The 16,513-nt window shown below is 46.2% G+C and overlaps 1 protein-coding gene across 6 annotated transcripts in view; it reads right to left on the bottom strand.

Moving 5' to 3' along the window:
* The window catches only part of TMEM131L (transmembrane 131 like), an 88,034-nt gene extending 71,769 nt beyond the window's left edge, over positions 1 to 16,265 (bottom strand). For 5 of the 6 annotated variants that reach the window (XM_086611744.1, XM_086611746.1, XM_086611745.1 and 2 more), the window contains exons 1-3: positions 16,139 to 16,265; positions 15,709 to 15,779; positions 8,207 to 8,250 (exon numbers count right to left, since the gene is read on the bottom strand). In XM_086611744.1, the coding sequence (XP_086467870.1) occupies positions 8,207 to 8,250; positions 15,709 to 15,779; positions 16,139 to 16,262 (239 nt within the window). In that variant the 5' untranslated portion in view covers positions 16,263 to 16,265. Of the gene's footprint in view, positions 1 to 8,206; positions 8,251 to 8,677; positions 9,458 to 15,708; positions 15,780 to 16,138 lie in introns of those variants that run through there. The other variant, XM_086611747.1, reaches the window with a different exon arrangement.
* Between the last annotated feature and the right edge of the window lie 248 nt (positions 16,266 to 16,513).

Raw genomic sequence — 16,513 nt, forward strand, 5'->3', positions numbered from 1 at the left:
TATTATACAAGCAGCATGTACAGACTAAGGCAACACTAAGCTTACAATGATTAGGACAAGGACAAACATGCCACAGCAGCTGTTTACTTTCACTTTTCTTTTTTTTTCTTCTCTTCTCTAAACATACAAAATGTGTCCTAACATCTCCTTTTTCGAAACAAGGCAGGTGAAGTTTAACAAGAAAAATGCCATGTTCCAGAGCAGACTTGCAGAGCGCTCGCAGCATGCAGCTGCTTGGCATTAAAAGCTGACCCTCTCCATGCATTTGCTGAACGACTATACCAACAGCTTGTGTCACCATGAGATCTGTCTTTGCTGCTGCGCAGCTTTGCAGACAGTACTGAAACAAACACAGAATGAGAAATAAGACACCGAATGCCCTTGTCCCACCTGCTCAGATCAGGATTGTCCTAATTCTAAAGGCTGTGCATCCTGGGTGGACTCTGTCCCAAAGCATAAGCCGCAGGGGTTTACCAAGAGCCTGAAAAAAAATAAAACTGTGCACAACAGACGATGTACGTGCGTGTGCACTTACCATACCGCGGCAGGCTGTGTGATTTACCCCATCGTTCACCCAAAACCCATTAAGTGCCTCCAAGGCTATCCATTGCCCCAACACAAACACTTCATCCTCCTCCTAACCAAGAGCCACTGATTCGATAAGGAATTACTCCCAACACACGACAAGACACGCTCCCTCTCAGCCTCTCTCTTCAGCAGCACGCTTCTGGGGACTAACCTGCTCATCTCACTGACGGAGAGCAGAGCAGGCGACTGGGCTGGGCTCCTCCCCAGCCCCTCTTGCACCGCAGCAGATAAGACAGCAAGGAGTCAGCCTTGGCACCAGTACCACCACACGATCCCCCACCCCAAGAAGCAGGCCAAAAGGCAGGTGGAAGAAAGGGAACAGAAGAGAGGGGACCACAGAAAGAGTGGGAAGAGGCCAGGAGATCCGGACCAGAGACCACACCGAGAGGCAGGCCGGTCTCCTTGGGCCACAGAGATGCTGTCCTGCAGGTCAGCCATGCTGCCAGACACGGCTACCCATCCAGCACAGCAGGAAGAAGAGACCAAGGAGGAGTTTCGTGCACGTTTTCACCTGAGGCTGCCACAGAAAGCGACAGGGAAAGCAATTAGAGAAAGATCACTGGTAAACCTTAACCTGGCAAAAATAAAACAATTTTAATCCAGAGGAGTTTTCTGATACGACTTGTAGGGTTGCAGAAGGCATGCGACAGCACCAGGGCAGCAGCAGGCAAGACGGCCTCTTCCTCTTGCAGTACAGAAACTAAAACCGTTCCGGGCACAGCCCCGACAGAAACTAGAAAGAAAGAAGAGATTCCATAAGATGGTATGCAAAAGACCTGCACGAGAGACAGAAAGCTGAGAAAGCGGGAAAGGAAAGTGAAGAATAAATTAATAGAAGATAGATACAAGGCACCAAAACATAAAGCCGAGTTTATTTGTCCATTCAAAATAGGTCATTACATGTGAGAAAGTTTACTCCAGTAGCACATATACACAAATACAGCTTCTTCATATACACATCCCTGTGCAAACAGTAACCTCACAGCCCCAGCTGGGAGGAGACTGTCACTGCCTGCTATTTTCACCAGTATAGAAACTGGGGTGAAGACAGTCTGTGGGGGCTTTTCAAGGCAGCCTGAGCCGTATGAAAGCAAAGTATCAATTCTCAATTACCGCACCAAGATTGTCTTCATTTCTCAAAGTCAAACTGTCACTCATAGATGAGAAAGTCCATGGTAGGTCAGCATACAATCCAACATACAGATCAAACTGCCACTGATCTGACTGACCATGGGCATCTTTCACCCCAGGGGGGGCTCACAACAGCGAAGAAAATACATACATACATACATACCAGGAGGGCTTTTTTCAGTTCAAACAGACAAGATTTTGACCGTGAGTGGGACTGCAACAGCATATCAAAGAGTAATTAAATCTAGCCACCCATCACCTTTAAAATATTTCTGTTAAGGTCAGTTAGGACCTAGCCTGAGGACAGAAGTTTGACAGTTCTTTGCAGAATGCAGCGGGACTGTCTCAGTCATCATTAACTCCGGATTCTAACGAGCGACAGCATCAGCTCCTCAGTCCAGTGTCAAACACAGCACAGGTGGCCTAGGCCACCGCTCTCATTTCAGAAATGTCTGAAAGCAACTTAGAAACAAACAAATAAATGGATAGCCAACTCATTTGCTAGCACACAGCACTGGTATGCAACATCCCAGGAAAAAAAAAAAACAAAACAAAACAGGTTTTTTACTTCCTGTATCAGCAGACAAGCAACACAACTTTGCAAAAGGAACATTATTTTGGGAGAAGTAATGCACACGAGGGCACAGCTGTCCCTAACTGCATGTAATACAAAGTTCAGCAAGGCAAAGTTCATCAGTGAATGAATTACAACACATAAAACAGAGATAAAGATTAAAGCAGCAAGAGTTCAGCCTGCCATCCTGGCTGCACCTGGCAGAACTGTAAGGAAGGAGAGGAAGAGTAACACTGACGAGTCCTTCCACAACAATCTGTTTCTTCATCTACAAGAGATTCCTCCAACTTTGTTGGCCTAACAATTTTCCCCAGTAACCTTTTTGTATTCGAGCTTCACATTACCTTCTGCGTCCCCTCAGGTGTTTCCTTAAGAATTTTCACCCAAGCAGAACAGGTAGGTGTGCACATCTCATTTCCACTTCTTTATCTTTAAGGATTATATAAAGTAAATTTCATTTCTTTAGGCACCCAGTAAAACTTAAAATGAGCAGCCCCTTGGTGATTTGGTGAAATTCTAAGTAGGATAAAACAGCAGTGACTTATCAATTAAAAACAAAAGTTAATCAACATCGCAGCAGTTTTTGGTGCAACCCAGTGAAAACACCCATTCTGTGCATACTATAGAAATGCGTTACTTCATGCAAGCACATTAACGGTCGCTAAAAAGTCTTCTGTCCAATAAATGCAGCTTTTTTTTCTTTTTTAATGCACACATGGATGTCTGCTTCTTTTGAAAAAAAAATTAAGAACTATGAAAAACTTACAGCAACTTTCACTATTACAGGTTAGGACCAAGTGCATATCCTAGGAAAAGTCTTCATGTAATTTTCCAAATACTTTCAGTAGGTAAGTTTAATGACAATCTAAATGATTAGTGGTACTTGTTACAAGCTTAGGTTGAAATTCTAGTTTTAGGATGGTTCCTTTCAAGCAGTTTAAGCACTCACTGACACTCTCAAAACTACTTTTCAGCTTTTCATTTTGAAACACTTTCTCAATGGATACTCAGTTTGACTTTAATAAAGATGTTTAAAATGTAAACACAACATAAAACAAGGGGGGTTTTTACATTTGGACATTTCTTCTGGCACAAAATCAATTTTTATTCTGTTCCGGAAGAAAAAGCAGAAGAAAAAATAAATCCAGTTGATCCTAACCTAATTTTCAATCTTTCTTTTCCTGGTTCAGCTGCCACCCAAGCTAGTTATCTGGTACACAGGCTTACCACCAACGCCATGCCATTACTTTCCAAGAACTGGAATGTCAGAAATAATGGCACTAGGACCACAGGCTTTTTTGAAGGATGAGTCTCTCACAAGCTTTTAGACCTCCAAAGTGTATTGATAGTCCATCCACAGCGCCAGACTCGTCTACTTCTCTTGAATGGTGACGAGGTGAAGCTGTGGCCAGTGAGAAATTGCCATGTATGACCTCATGATGTGAAGCAGGCTCATTCTCCCCAGCCATTTTTGATTTTTCCTGAAGCAAATGTTATAACTACAACTCTCACGTATCCACTAAACCCTCAAGTAATTTTGCAGTTCATGCACCTTAACCGCTTTGTTGTCTCCCAGGCCACTACTAAGCTACTCTTTTGCTACGTTTACCTTCCAATTTCTCTTCCACATCTGAAGCACTATTTCACAGACACAGCAAAAGCCACAGGATTAACAGTAATTCCACCTGGCAATCAGGAGCGGTCGAAGTGCTGGGCGCCAGCTGTCGCTCCCAGGGCTGCACTATCACCCTAGCAGGAACCCACTGGGAGCTGACACCATCTACCGCCCCAAGCAGCTCCAGTCCACCAGGTCGAACACTCTCGGTGATCAAAGGTTCAACAGAAATGCTCGACTGAGCTAACCACATCACACTTAAAACCTAGCAGTTGATACCTATCTACTCAAAGCAAAATATGCTCTGTCACAGGTAAACGCTGGAAAATGTCCTCTCGCTCACTACTAAAATACCATACTCTTAGTATTGCACAGCTTTCCTTTCTCGTGAGCTATTAATGCGTATCACATATTAAGAGTACATGCTCCACATCTTGAGTACAAGAGTTTATTCTAGTGTAAATGTTGTTTAACATGTCACCTGGGAAACTGGATCCTCAAAGGCCCGCCTATATTGATTCTGTGAAATACAGGCTGGGCAGGGAATGGATTGAGAGCAGCTCTGAGGAGAAGGACTTGGGGGTGTTGGTTGATGAGAAGCTGAACACGAGTCAGCAGGAAACGGAAATGCTGGAGCAGGTTCAGAGGAGGGCCACGGAGATGATCCGAGGGCTGGAGAACCTCTTCTCCTATGAAGACAGGCTGAGAGAGTTGGGGCTGTTCAGCCTGGAGAAGAGAAGGCTCCAAGGAGACATTCTAGCAGCCTTCCAGTGCCTACAAGAAAGCTGGAGAGAGAGTGGACAAGGGCATGTAGTGACAGGACAAGGGGGTTATGGCTTTAAACGGAAAGAGGGGAAATTTAGATTAGATATAAGGAAGAAATTTTTTACAATGAGGGCGGTGAAACAATGGAACAGGTTGCCCAGAGAAGTTGTGGCTGCCCCACCCTGGAAGTGTTCAAGGCCAGGTTGGATGAGGCTTTGAGCAACCTGATCTAGAGGAAGGTGTCCAGGCCCATGGTAGGGGGGTTGGAAATAGATGATCTTTAAGGTTCCTTCCATTTCAAATCATTCTATGATTCTATGAAAGGACTTTCTCCAGAAGTCCTCAAAACCAAGGATTAAGAATGTCCTACATATGAAAACTTTTTTTTTCTTTTGGTAGTCCAATGTCTACTTCCTTGAAGTGGAAAGCTAAAAATTTCAATAGCATCATTTGTGTGCATGACCTACACTATTGTCCCTTTATCTGTGCCAGACTTCTGCATTTCACTCTTACTGCTGCTTTAGTAAAAGCATAATAAAAAAGCAAGCACCTAAGTCTTTCATATTTGCTACTGCCAGCAGTGGCAAGGGAATGGTTACCAGCATGAAGGGGGGAAAAAGAAAAAAGAAAACAAACACAAACAACCAGGACAACTTTCTGTCAACACCTGCCAATGACTTTCTTCTAACAAAACTTCCTGAACCAAAGCTGTTCTCGAAGGCATCTTCTTACTGCTAACTTTCAAATGTAAGAAACATTTTTTTTTATAGAAACTTGAAGCTTTTTTAATAGACTACTCCAAATACACTGAAGCACTACATCCAGCAACTCAAGTATCCATTGCCCAACATTTGTTATTTCAGAGCCTGATCCAGAGAGACACAAAACAGCAAAAAGAAACCTACAGTAGCATCCAAGCAATCAGAAAGGCAGGAATTGTCGGCTGAAAATTAAGGAGTTGCTAATTACCTTCTCACTCAGGGCAGCTGCAAACCCACAGGCCTCCAAACCAATCATTTCTCATTCACCTCTGAAATAGCTCTTGACAAAAACTGCTATTTTGACAATGTCTTTTTACCTCCATACAAACTTCTGTATTTGCTAAAGCTAAACTGAAGGCAGAAATAATGAGACTACATCCGTCCCCCTTGCGCACTTGCCACAAAAACAACAGCAAACCAAAAAGTCCACTCCAAATGGAAGATCTTGAGATGCACATGCACAGGAAGTCATTTAATGGACTGTTAATACTTTATTTTTTTATTGTTTTCAAAAAAGTAGGTTAGCAAGCTCCCAAAAGAGCCTATTAACCTAGAACCAAAAATTGAATAAAACAATGTTTTGGGAAGAGACTTTCTCCTTTGTGCCCAAGATGCTGAACTCTCTCTACTTTCTTCAGCTCTGGGGAAAATTTTGAATTCTCTATCTCCATTAACTTCTGTTCATATCACTAGTTGAGGACGCTTTTCTTCAGGTGCTCGAGAGGCTTAACATCAAATTTCAGTAGCTTTAGCTGATTTCCCTAGGGCATGCTGGCAGACGACGAGATGCAGTTGCTGCAAGCTCTCAGGTTTTGCTGCTACAGAAAAAGGAAATCCCCATGATTCCACCGTATAGTAATATAAGACAAGGGAATGAAAGTTAACCTGGAAAGAAAACAACAAGTTCTAGTCTTTCTAACGTACCTTTGCTAGGTCTTCTTCATAGAGCCTACCTACACTGTAACATTCCTTCAGCATCCAGAGCACACACAGATTGGTGTTTACATATGGCGGCAAACCAAAACAGTCTAAAAGATGCACACAAACCAGTGTGTGTTTAGGCAAGTTTCCTGAAATATTTCAGTATGACAACAGAAGGATGTTTCCCTCCATGCAAGTGAACCTTATAAACTTTACTTTCAGAAAACAAGCTCATTTTTGGAAATGAGTAATTACTGGAAAAATCTTTAAGCACCTGAATGACCAAAAAAAGAAGTCAAACCACTTTTTCCTATTTCCTATCTGAGTCTCAAGAACTATTTCTCTTTCAATAATATTTTTATTATTGCCATAGTAGCCAGTTACTCCATCCACCTCTAGAGAAAAACAGGCAGGTGGAGATTTCTTCTTTTCCCTAAACTGCATCTCTCTGTGTACTGATGAAAATCTCAGAAACCACCTTTATTAAGCACAGCATTTGAGACTACAGTCTTCCAACTACCTCTCAAAGAGAGCATGCTTAGGCACATAGTGAAAATTTTGCATCAAAACCACAGTAGTCCTCAGCTGAAAAATCAGAAAGTTCTGTATTTGTGCAGGGAAAACACCAGCTTTCAACAGTTTACCTCTCTCTTTGCAAGAGGAGTAAAAAAAAATTAAAAATCCTCTATGCAGGTAGGAATTGTGGAACATAGGCAAGCACAAACCATCAGCACCAGTTGTCAGAGGCAGCAGTAATTCTCCCATCCTGTTTCTATACACATCTTTGTATTCCCATAGAGATGAGACACAGAAGCCCTAATGTGATGCTTGGTTTGGACGAGAAGGCTCCCAATAAGGCAGAAAGAAGGGGAAAAGCTGCGCTAAGCATTACAGCGCAGGACAGACCCATCATAACCATCCCCTTCCCACCCCCGTGTTTACCCCTTCTGCCAGCTCCCAGCCAGGCTTGCCTTTTATCAGATGCATTCGTTCTCAGACCCAAGCTAAGGGCAAAGACAAGAAATAAATGAGAAAAGCATTTCTGGCTAACTGCAGCCATCGGAGCACGGTGGTGTTACACGTGTTTATTTTAAGTCTTGTGATCTTTCTGGCTGGCATGGCACTGAAACCAGTACCCGCATTAACACATACCAAAGGAAGGAAGTGTTTCACTGGTAGATGTCCAAGCATTTTAATCTGGACACTCAGAGGAAACAAAATGTGTATTTAAAAAAATAATCTGTGATGCTATTTACCCAACCCTTCAAAATAGAGGAGGCCTAATATTAACAAAAAAAGCAAAAGTTGAGGCTACAGTTCTTAAGAGCTTTATTATTTTTCTGATTTCAAGAAATAAGGCAGGATATTTATTGTTCCACAGCAACACATTAAGAAGTCTTCAGCTGTAAATCTTCTTTACCTCCCTCCTCACCCCCGTACACATTAACACTCCAAGATTACTTACGTTTGCAAATTTTGGAACTAAAAATTGTCCGCTTGTTTAAAGAAATTAATTACAAATATACAATAAAGCAGAATTAATAAACACAGATTTTTTTGTGTAAAAGCAATGAAAAGTAAACACAGATTAGAGATAAAACAAGGAGAAGGAGATGCAAGAGGGGATTTCAGTCTTGCGTGCATTGTGCACTATTTTCTGGTCTTGCTAACAAATTCATACGAACGTTAGTTGAGAAAATCGTAAGCCACAAGTGATGAAAAACAATTTATTATGCAGCAGAAAAAAAAACATTTTTAGTAGTTTGCCCCATCACGCTTCACTATTTCCTAAAGTAAAAACCAAAGTGAGCTTCAATACACTTGCCTTGCTTTGATTTGAGTTTTACTTACCTTTGCTCTTGTGGACGCTCTTCCACATCCTCCTCCGAATCAGCCTGACAAACAAGAGAAAATACTACGTAAGGATTTCAGAATCACGACAGGGTGCACTGGACAGATGTATCATTTTTAACTGTTCCAAAGATGGACTCTCGCATGACTCGCTTGCAAAATGAACTCAAATCTAAAATTCCTTTAGCAATTCCCTTAAAATTCAAGTGAGGTAGATGATGGCCATCCCATTTGAGGTTTTAGCTCATTTTGCCAAGATAAATGGTGATTTAGCATGGCTACTCCATTATTTTTTTTCCAAACAGTGTCTGAACAGACTAATATATCATTTATGCAAACACATCTATAAAAAATTCTGCTCACACATACTATTTCAATCTAAAACCATCGATTCTCCTCAAACTGCAAGAGGACTATTTCCTCCACCTTCAAATTATCTGCCCCGTGTCAGTAAATTTCATCAGCCACTACCTGAGAAAACAGGATGCGGAACACCTTGAAATTCAGACCTCGTGGTAATCCCAAAAGCAAAGGCCAAGGTACCATGTTCCAATGGAGACAGTGAGATCTCATACCCAGATCTGACCAGAGATCAGCAGCAAACAGAAATCGCGGAGAGCAGAAGCTTTAAGCAGAACAGCTTAGCTCCGGACTAAGGTAATTTTCAAGACATGCCGTTAACGAGCCGCGCCAGCTTGCAGTTCGCAACCCACCGCTTTGAGCTGTCTACAGAAATGAACTCAAGTGCTGGTTCGACGAGCTCCCTGCAGGAAATCCATTTAAAACAAGCAGGTAGCTGCTCTGAACTGCCCAAGATCTCCAGGAAAGCTTTAGGTACAACTCAAAACGCAGCGTGTTACAGCCACCCAACCCGCGCTGATGAAACCAGGGACAGCTTTAGGGAGATTAACGTGTTTCAAGAAGAGGTCACAGTTATCCTGCCAAGCACAGCTGGTTAAGTTTTCCCAGCCACTGCAGAAACAGGTGACAGTGCCGCAAGACACAAGCTACAAAGAAAAGGTAGGAAAAAAAACTTTTAAAAATAAGAGAGTGCATCTTCCACCACCCCTCCCACACATTTTCCATGTAAGCGCATCATGGAATAGGCCCCAAGTCACACCAGCTTTGACTTTAGCTCCTATTTTCACTACATACTGAAAAAAACTCAAACAAAATCATCTGCACAAACACTGAACATCTTTCTACAGGCTTGAGATGGTTAAGCAGACCAGGCAGTCCTACTCATCTACTGAAAGGGACAGACAGTAGAATTTCTGAAGACCTGAGCCTCATGAAGGGAAAAAAAATGACAACCACACTAAGGCAACAAATATGGTTAATAGTATCATTAATAATTAACATTATTATGGCTAAAATAATGACATTATGGCTAATATTATTATAGATCTTGCCAAAGGCTACCAGATGCATCTAAACTTCAATCTTTTGCCACAAGCAGCTCATCCAACAGAATCGGCACAGCCTTCACCGGAGCATAACCAAATCTGTAACAAGACTGACAGGGAAGTACAAGTTAATTTGAAAGCCTGATGATCATCCATTACGCCTGCCCTTAAAGGAAGGTTGGAGACATGGTGATAATTGTCCAGCATCTGCAGCGCATCATGTGGTTCTTCAGCACAGAGCCAGCTACCCAGAGTACCTGGTCCTCATGAAAATGTGGCCATCTCCTCTACTGACTGAACCAAGCCTTGCTCTTAGACTCTACCTAAGATACAAATCCATTGCCTGTTTTCCAGCTTCCCCAAGCTCCTTTTGCACTTCCAGGACCTCAGTACGATACCAAGCAAAATTAAAGGACTCCTCATCCACCTCTTCCCGAAACAGCTTCCCTGTCAAAACATGCTGGCAAGCCATCCTCATTTTAAATGGCTTAACTCCTCCTTTAAATGGCTTAACATCTGCCAGGCATCAGAAACCTGGCACTGTGTCATTACACAGTGCTCACCCCTAACACTAGCTATCCTAGCATTGACAACTTCTCTTCACTTTTCATTAAGTGACAATGAAGAAAACCTTCCCAATCTACAGTGCAGCCACAGCATAAAATATGAATTGTGCAAGAAGAAAAAAAAAAAGAAAAAAATTTTTTAAAAATCGCCCTTGACTGAGCATGCACCCAGAGCCCCATGTCCAGCTTTCTTCTACCTTCTCTCCTCTGTATGCCACAGGGTACATGTATGCTTACACTGAAGATTTAAAAACAAACAAACAAACAAAAACCACACAAAAGAAAAAAGAAAGCTTTCTCAAACTACTGTATTGCCGGACAAGTACTACAGGAGATGAGGGGAACAACTCCTGAAGCCAAAACACATGTCCCAGCAGCCTACCCACGCCAGTGAAAAAAAAAAAAATCTCCTTCCTCCAAACCTCATCCTGAATATGGGCAGGTGCTTATCTTGTGCTAGAAAGCCTCTGAAAGCACCCCTCATGTCACACAAGTCATGAGAGCCTGTGCTGACAGCTGCTGCGTAATCTGCACGGCCCCAACCAGCCCCAAGTCCTATCAGCATCACCCAGAAGCTCAGCTGGGAGGCTGGAGGAGCTTTTCAACAGCCCAAAGAGGAAGACAATTCCCACCCCAAGTCTGTCTTGGGCTTTCACACAAATTGTGCGCCTTTAGACAAACCCTGCTTTGAAGTAGGTGACTCCTCCGTACGTTCAATTTGCGCACAGCTGATGGGATGTGCCTCTGTTAATGACATACTGCACTGCTGCTTATCTTGGATACATATGTAAGATCAAGGTCTTCACCAGCTTTCGAAACTGGCAGAACAATTAACCTTATTAGCCCCTGAGCTGCACTGAAGACGAGTCACTACTACATGGGAAAAGAAAAAAATAAAAATAAAATAATCTTTCAGAACCAAGTGGAACCTTTAAAGTGAAAACCCAGGCAGCAGTTCTGTATTTGCCCAGTGTCTGTAATCGACTACAGATACAGAAAGTATCGTGGCATCTTTCTTTCTCCAAAATTCAAGCACCTGAAACATTATCACAGTAATCTGAAATAAGCAGTCACTGTAATCTAAGTATCTGCAAGCAAATGGAAATGTACGTAACACCCTCCTCTCACGAAACATCTCGCTCATCTCCTACAGGCAACACGCAGGAACAGTAGAAAACCCATCACATCAGACAGACGTGGCACTGACACCGGAAAAAAGTTTGGTATATGTTGCCTTTGATGACTTACTCTCATTTTCAGTCATGATAACAAGACCTGGAACTTAACCTTCATTATTTCATTTTAAAGTAGTTCCTCTCTCAAAACAGAAGGGGCTGAACGGAAAGCGGTGAATGCCCTGCTCCGCAGGTACCCAGTCTGACCGCCCCTGCCCTCGGATGCTCACAGTAATCACCAAAGCCGTTTCTGATTGACAGGAACACACAACTGTGACTCTCCCATACCTCTTCTAAGCGGCATCCAGCATGAACAACAAATGGCATTTGTGCTTCTTCTTTCATATGCTCGTGGTTGTGGAGACAGCAGGCCTGATATCCTTACTGTGCTTTGGCTTGGGCTCTTTCCTCTCCTCTTCAGAAAAAAAAAAGGTAACTAACCACCTTTCAGCTTTGCACTGAAGTGCTCCAACATGGCTGTTTATATCTGGAGCTTTTTCAGCCTTTAACAGTGAAAGGCTGGGGTGTCAAGTCCTACACAAAGGAGCTTTTCTCCCAAGCATTTTAGTTAAGTAAGTATTAACAAGTTCCAAACAAACAAGCAAAACCACAGAATTGTAAGGAGCCTGAAGAAAAACCACAACTGCTCTAATCAAGCCTCTTGCACTTGAGATTTTCCATGTCAAAATCCCACTGGTTTTCCAGGCATCTCCTAACCATCAGGGCAGACAAGATTTTACATTTTTCTACACTGAGGACAAACGATGGGAAGAAAATCCAAATGAAAATCCAGCCACCCACTCCAGGAACGTTTGCTATAAAAGAGGTCAAGGGCAAGGAGGAGGAGAGCAAAGCAGGAAGAGCTCTGTGACTACCTCACGCTCCACACCAACAGGAAAGATGAACCGGGTGGAAGGGAATACAGACATCACATCCACTCAGGAAACCCAGCTCGCCTCAAAGCAAAAAGGGAACCCAGGAAGAAACATTAAAACCCTGGAGAAAGCTGCAGACTGGTGGGAGACTGTCAGCACACTAAATACAGCCAGCTCCTCCTCAGCTCCATCCAGTGCTCAAGCCCACGCACACCCTCACCAACTGCAACGCTCCGGGCACCTTTCAAGGCTGAGCTGCGGAGCAAGAGCAGTAGGTGAGCCATCCCCAAATGGCTCCGCAGGCTTCAGAGGAAGCCGAAATCAAAAGATCACAGGGTGGGGGGGGGGTGGGTGTCAGAAAAAAGCACAAGAAAAAGCACAAATATATGTAAGAGGGAAGCACAAACAATGAAAGCGAAGCAAGAGGAAACAGAAGGTGGAACGACCAACCGGGGTGGAGGCACGGGGGCCCTGGGCGGTTGCGCTCCAGCATGCAAATTCATGCAGTTCACGTAGACAAAGCGATGCTGTGAGAGGCCTACAAAGCAACTACAAATATTAAAGTGCTTTGTGGTCCCGTCCCGTCCTCCCCACCCCCCGCCTCTTAACACGACGTCTTTATTCACTACGTGCTCTTGGAACAAAAGCACACGCGGGCAACCTGACAGCTGAATGGGCTACCGACCCGTCCAACTTTCATCCTCAAATTCTGCAGGCAGCAAGGAATGCTCAAAATCGCTCTGTCATAGGCAGCTGATGATGCATGGAAAATAAGATAATAGTGCAAAGCCACAACAGAAAGGGAAAAGCATCCCATCAGACAGTGTTGGTAACCTGCCAGAAACAGGCAAAAAGGCTGGGCAGACAGGGCAACCTAATCCATGCCGCTGCTCAACGCCTGCGACACGCAGATGGGAGGGCGGTGCTTTGGGTGAGGAGCACGCACGATTCCTTCCTTGGATTTTTCACTTCTGCATATGAAGTCCTCGCTCTCCTATGCTGCACTCCCACCCACTCTCCTCCAAAACGTAACAGGAAGAACCAGATCGAGGAACCAGGACACTTCCCGTTCCCAAAGTCTTCCCCGAGATCTATCTTTAAACACATGAATGAAGCAACCCTTGGATATGCCCTGTCAAACAATGTTTATTATCTACTTAGACGCAAGGAAGTTATTCCTCTTACTAGACCCTCACCATCACATCTCCACCACTGTGGTACAAGAACACTGGGCAACAACCCTCTGTGAGGGTTTAAGTGAGGAAGTCTGTTCTTGCAAGGAAAAGAACATGGACAACCTCTTCACTGCAGTAAGTCAGACCTTTTTCTTTTTTTTTGCAGCGTTGAAACCGACAAGAAATAAACCTCTTCTGAGCTTAAGCATCCCTCTAAAAAGAAAGGCCAGTCAGATGTCAATAGATTAAGTGGTTTTCCCAATCTCCGGAGCCAATGCCTGCATCTCTGCCGATGCCCCTCACTGACCCAGACCAGTCACCTAGCAGGGCCACGATGCTGAATTGCCCTCAGGACCCCGCAGACGCCACAGGGGATTGTAGCAGGGTGGGTAACCTTTGGCTCCTAGGACACTTAAAGGAGAGCCATGACCAGCCATCGCAGAGCAGTGCCACCACTCCAGGGAAGCATGTGGGAAGGGTCCTCCCCACAATCGTAGGGGCAGAGGGAGGTCTCCTTTCCTCCTTGCCTCGACAGCTGGAAAAGGCGGCTTCAAATGTGACCACAGGCCCCAAGCCTGAGAGGTGCTAGGTAAAGCCCATGACCACAAGGGAAAAGAAATTCGGGCATCGAGGTTGGGCCTGGAATCAAGCTTTGGTCTTAAAACCTGTCTGAGGAACCCATGCCGTTCTGCTTCAGCTTGCACAGTCACCGACGTGTCAGATGCTGCTGCGGTCCCCAAGCTCAGAGGGGAAAGCCACACAGAACAAACAGCCTCTGCACCACCAGTGCTCAGAGACTGGTTCATCTGGCTTTTAACGTCCGCCTTTTATTTCGGCAAGCCTATCGCTGTTTTCACTTCTCGCTCTGTCACAACTGAGACTAGGAGACCTATTTTCTCTCCTGCAAATCTAAAGCAGCATCTAGAAACAACAGAGGAGCAGCAGCCTCAGCTTCACCTTTCACTGCTGCAAGGACTCGGCAAGACCATACACTCCAACACGCCAAGTTCAAGGGCCATTCATGCCTGGTTCTGCTTCAGCCAAGAGCTTATTTTTATGAAGATGCTTAAGAACAAAGTGTTTTCCAAGAGGACCTAATCTCCTCAGGAAGTAAACATCGCATCATCATCACTCAATTGCAGCTTTGCAATGAGGAGCAACTATAAATGACTGCATTACAGGGTTCTACATCTAATGCATCTTAATGTCTTCAAGGCAAAGACTGCACAAGCAAAAGGCTGAATTCCTCAAGCATCCCTGGGCACAGAGACTCTGCACCTTCCCTTAGCTATTACCACATCCGCACCAGACAAATTCTGAATAGCATAATACATATACTTTTTTTTTTTTTTTAAGTATTTGTATATACAATAGACAATACTTTCGTGACACCACAACATAAAATGCTCGGCCCCAGTAAGCACGATCAATTATTAGTTAGCTCAGAAGAGAAATAAGGCTTCTGCCATTTTTTCCCCTACGTTAATGCACACCAACGGCTGAGCACTAAACAGAGAACGATGTAATGGCTTAAGAGAAATAAATTACTCTCTTTTCCCTCTCACATAAGACAATGTCCCTAAGGACAGCTTCTTCCCATTTACGAGCCTGGTGCCTTGAAGTCTAGGAAGGCCCAGCTCAACATATGGCAGAGTCCGTCAGTGCAAGTTAAATGACTGCCTCAAATGCCATAAACTCCAGACCGCTGCTGCCAGCACCCCTCCTCGCTCACCGGCCCGGCCACGTATTTTACTGTATTGGCTCCTCTTGCCACACAGAACATAACAAACTACGTTACCACTCAACAAAGGTTGCTACACAACACAAAAACGCGCAACGACAAGAGAAACGACATCATAAATGATGTGTAATTTGAGGGGGAAAAATGGCTTCACCTGAGCAGGTCTGCGATATAAATACATGCATATTCATTATATGCACATGCAGTGCACAAAACATCCATAAAAAAAAAAAAAGAAATAAAAAGGAGGGGAAAGAGAAAATGGAAAAAAAACACGGAGAAGAAAACAGAGCTGAAAAATCACATTGTCGGATGCAGCCTCGGTAGCGGCGAAGCGCTGGGAGGGGGCGGCCGCGGGGACGGGGCTGCGGCCTGACAGCGGGCGAGGCCGCCCCCGCGGGCCTGCGCCCCGCCGGCCCCAGCGCGGCCCGGCTCGCCCCCCGCCGCGGCCCCACACCCGGCCCCCGGGCCCGAACCCACCCCGCTCCGGCCCCTCAGGGCCCCCGACCCCACCTCGCCCCCAGTCTCCAACCACCGCGCCCCCGCCCCTCGGCGCCCCCTCACCTGGGCGGGCAGCAGGAGCTCCCCCTCCTCGGCCTGCCACAGCTCCACCACGCCGGGGATGGGCTCGATGGCTGCGGAGGCAGAGAGAGAGAAACCGCGGATGGGCCGGCTGCGCTCGCAGAGGCCGGGAGCCCGGAGCCCGCAGGCGGCGACGGCCCGGGGCTCCCCGCGCTGGGGCAGGCCCGCAGCGACGCGCGGCCCGGCTGACACCGGGACGCGGCGGGCACCGCTGGGGCGCGGGCCGGGAGGCAGGCGGGTATGGGAGCCACGTCCCGGCTCCCTTTGTGTCCTCGGGCTGCCACCGCGGCAACCGCCCGAGGGACGGCGGCGGGGGCGGCGGCCCCGCTCGCTCGCATGCCCGGAGCGGACCGGGCAGCCGCAGCACCCCGGCTCCCTCCCCCGACCCGACCCGCCCCGCCGGAGCCCTCACCTTGTCCCTGCGCCTCCCCGGGCCGAAAGCAGGGCAGGAGGACGTGGAAGATGCCCAGCAGGAGGTTCATGGCCGCGGCCGCGCGGCAGTAGCCGCTCTGCTGCGGGTAGCGCAACCCCGCCATGCCGTGCCGCGCCGCGCCGTGCTGCGGCTGGGCGGGGGCGGGGCGGGGGCGCGAGGGGCGGGGCCGCCGGAGCCGCGGGCACCGCCCACCGCCACGCCGCGCGGCTGCGCGCCGCCACGCGCCACGCCCGCGGCCACGCCCCCGCCCGGGCGGACAGCGCCGAGCACATGGCGGGGCGCGCGGCGGGCAGCGTGCACGTGCCCGTGCCTGTCCCGTTCCCTCCCCCACCCCCCCCCTTCCCTGCCGCGGTG

Source organism: Tauraco erythrolophus, chromosome 5 (assembly GCF_009769465.1).
Source record: "Tauraco erythrolophus isolate bTauEry1 chromosome 5, bTauEry1.pri, whole genome shotgun sequence".
NCBI lineage: Eukaryota > Metazoa > Chordata > Aves > Musophagiformes > Musophagidae > Tauraco > Tauraco erythrolophus.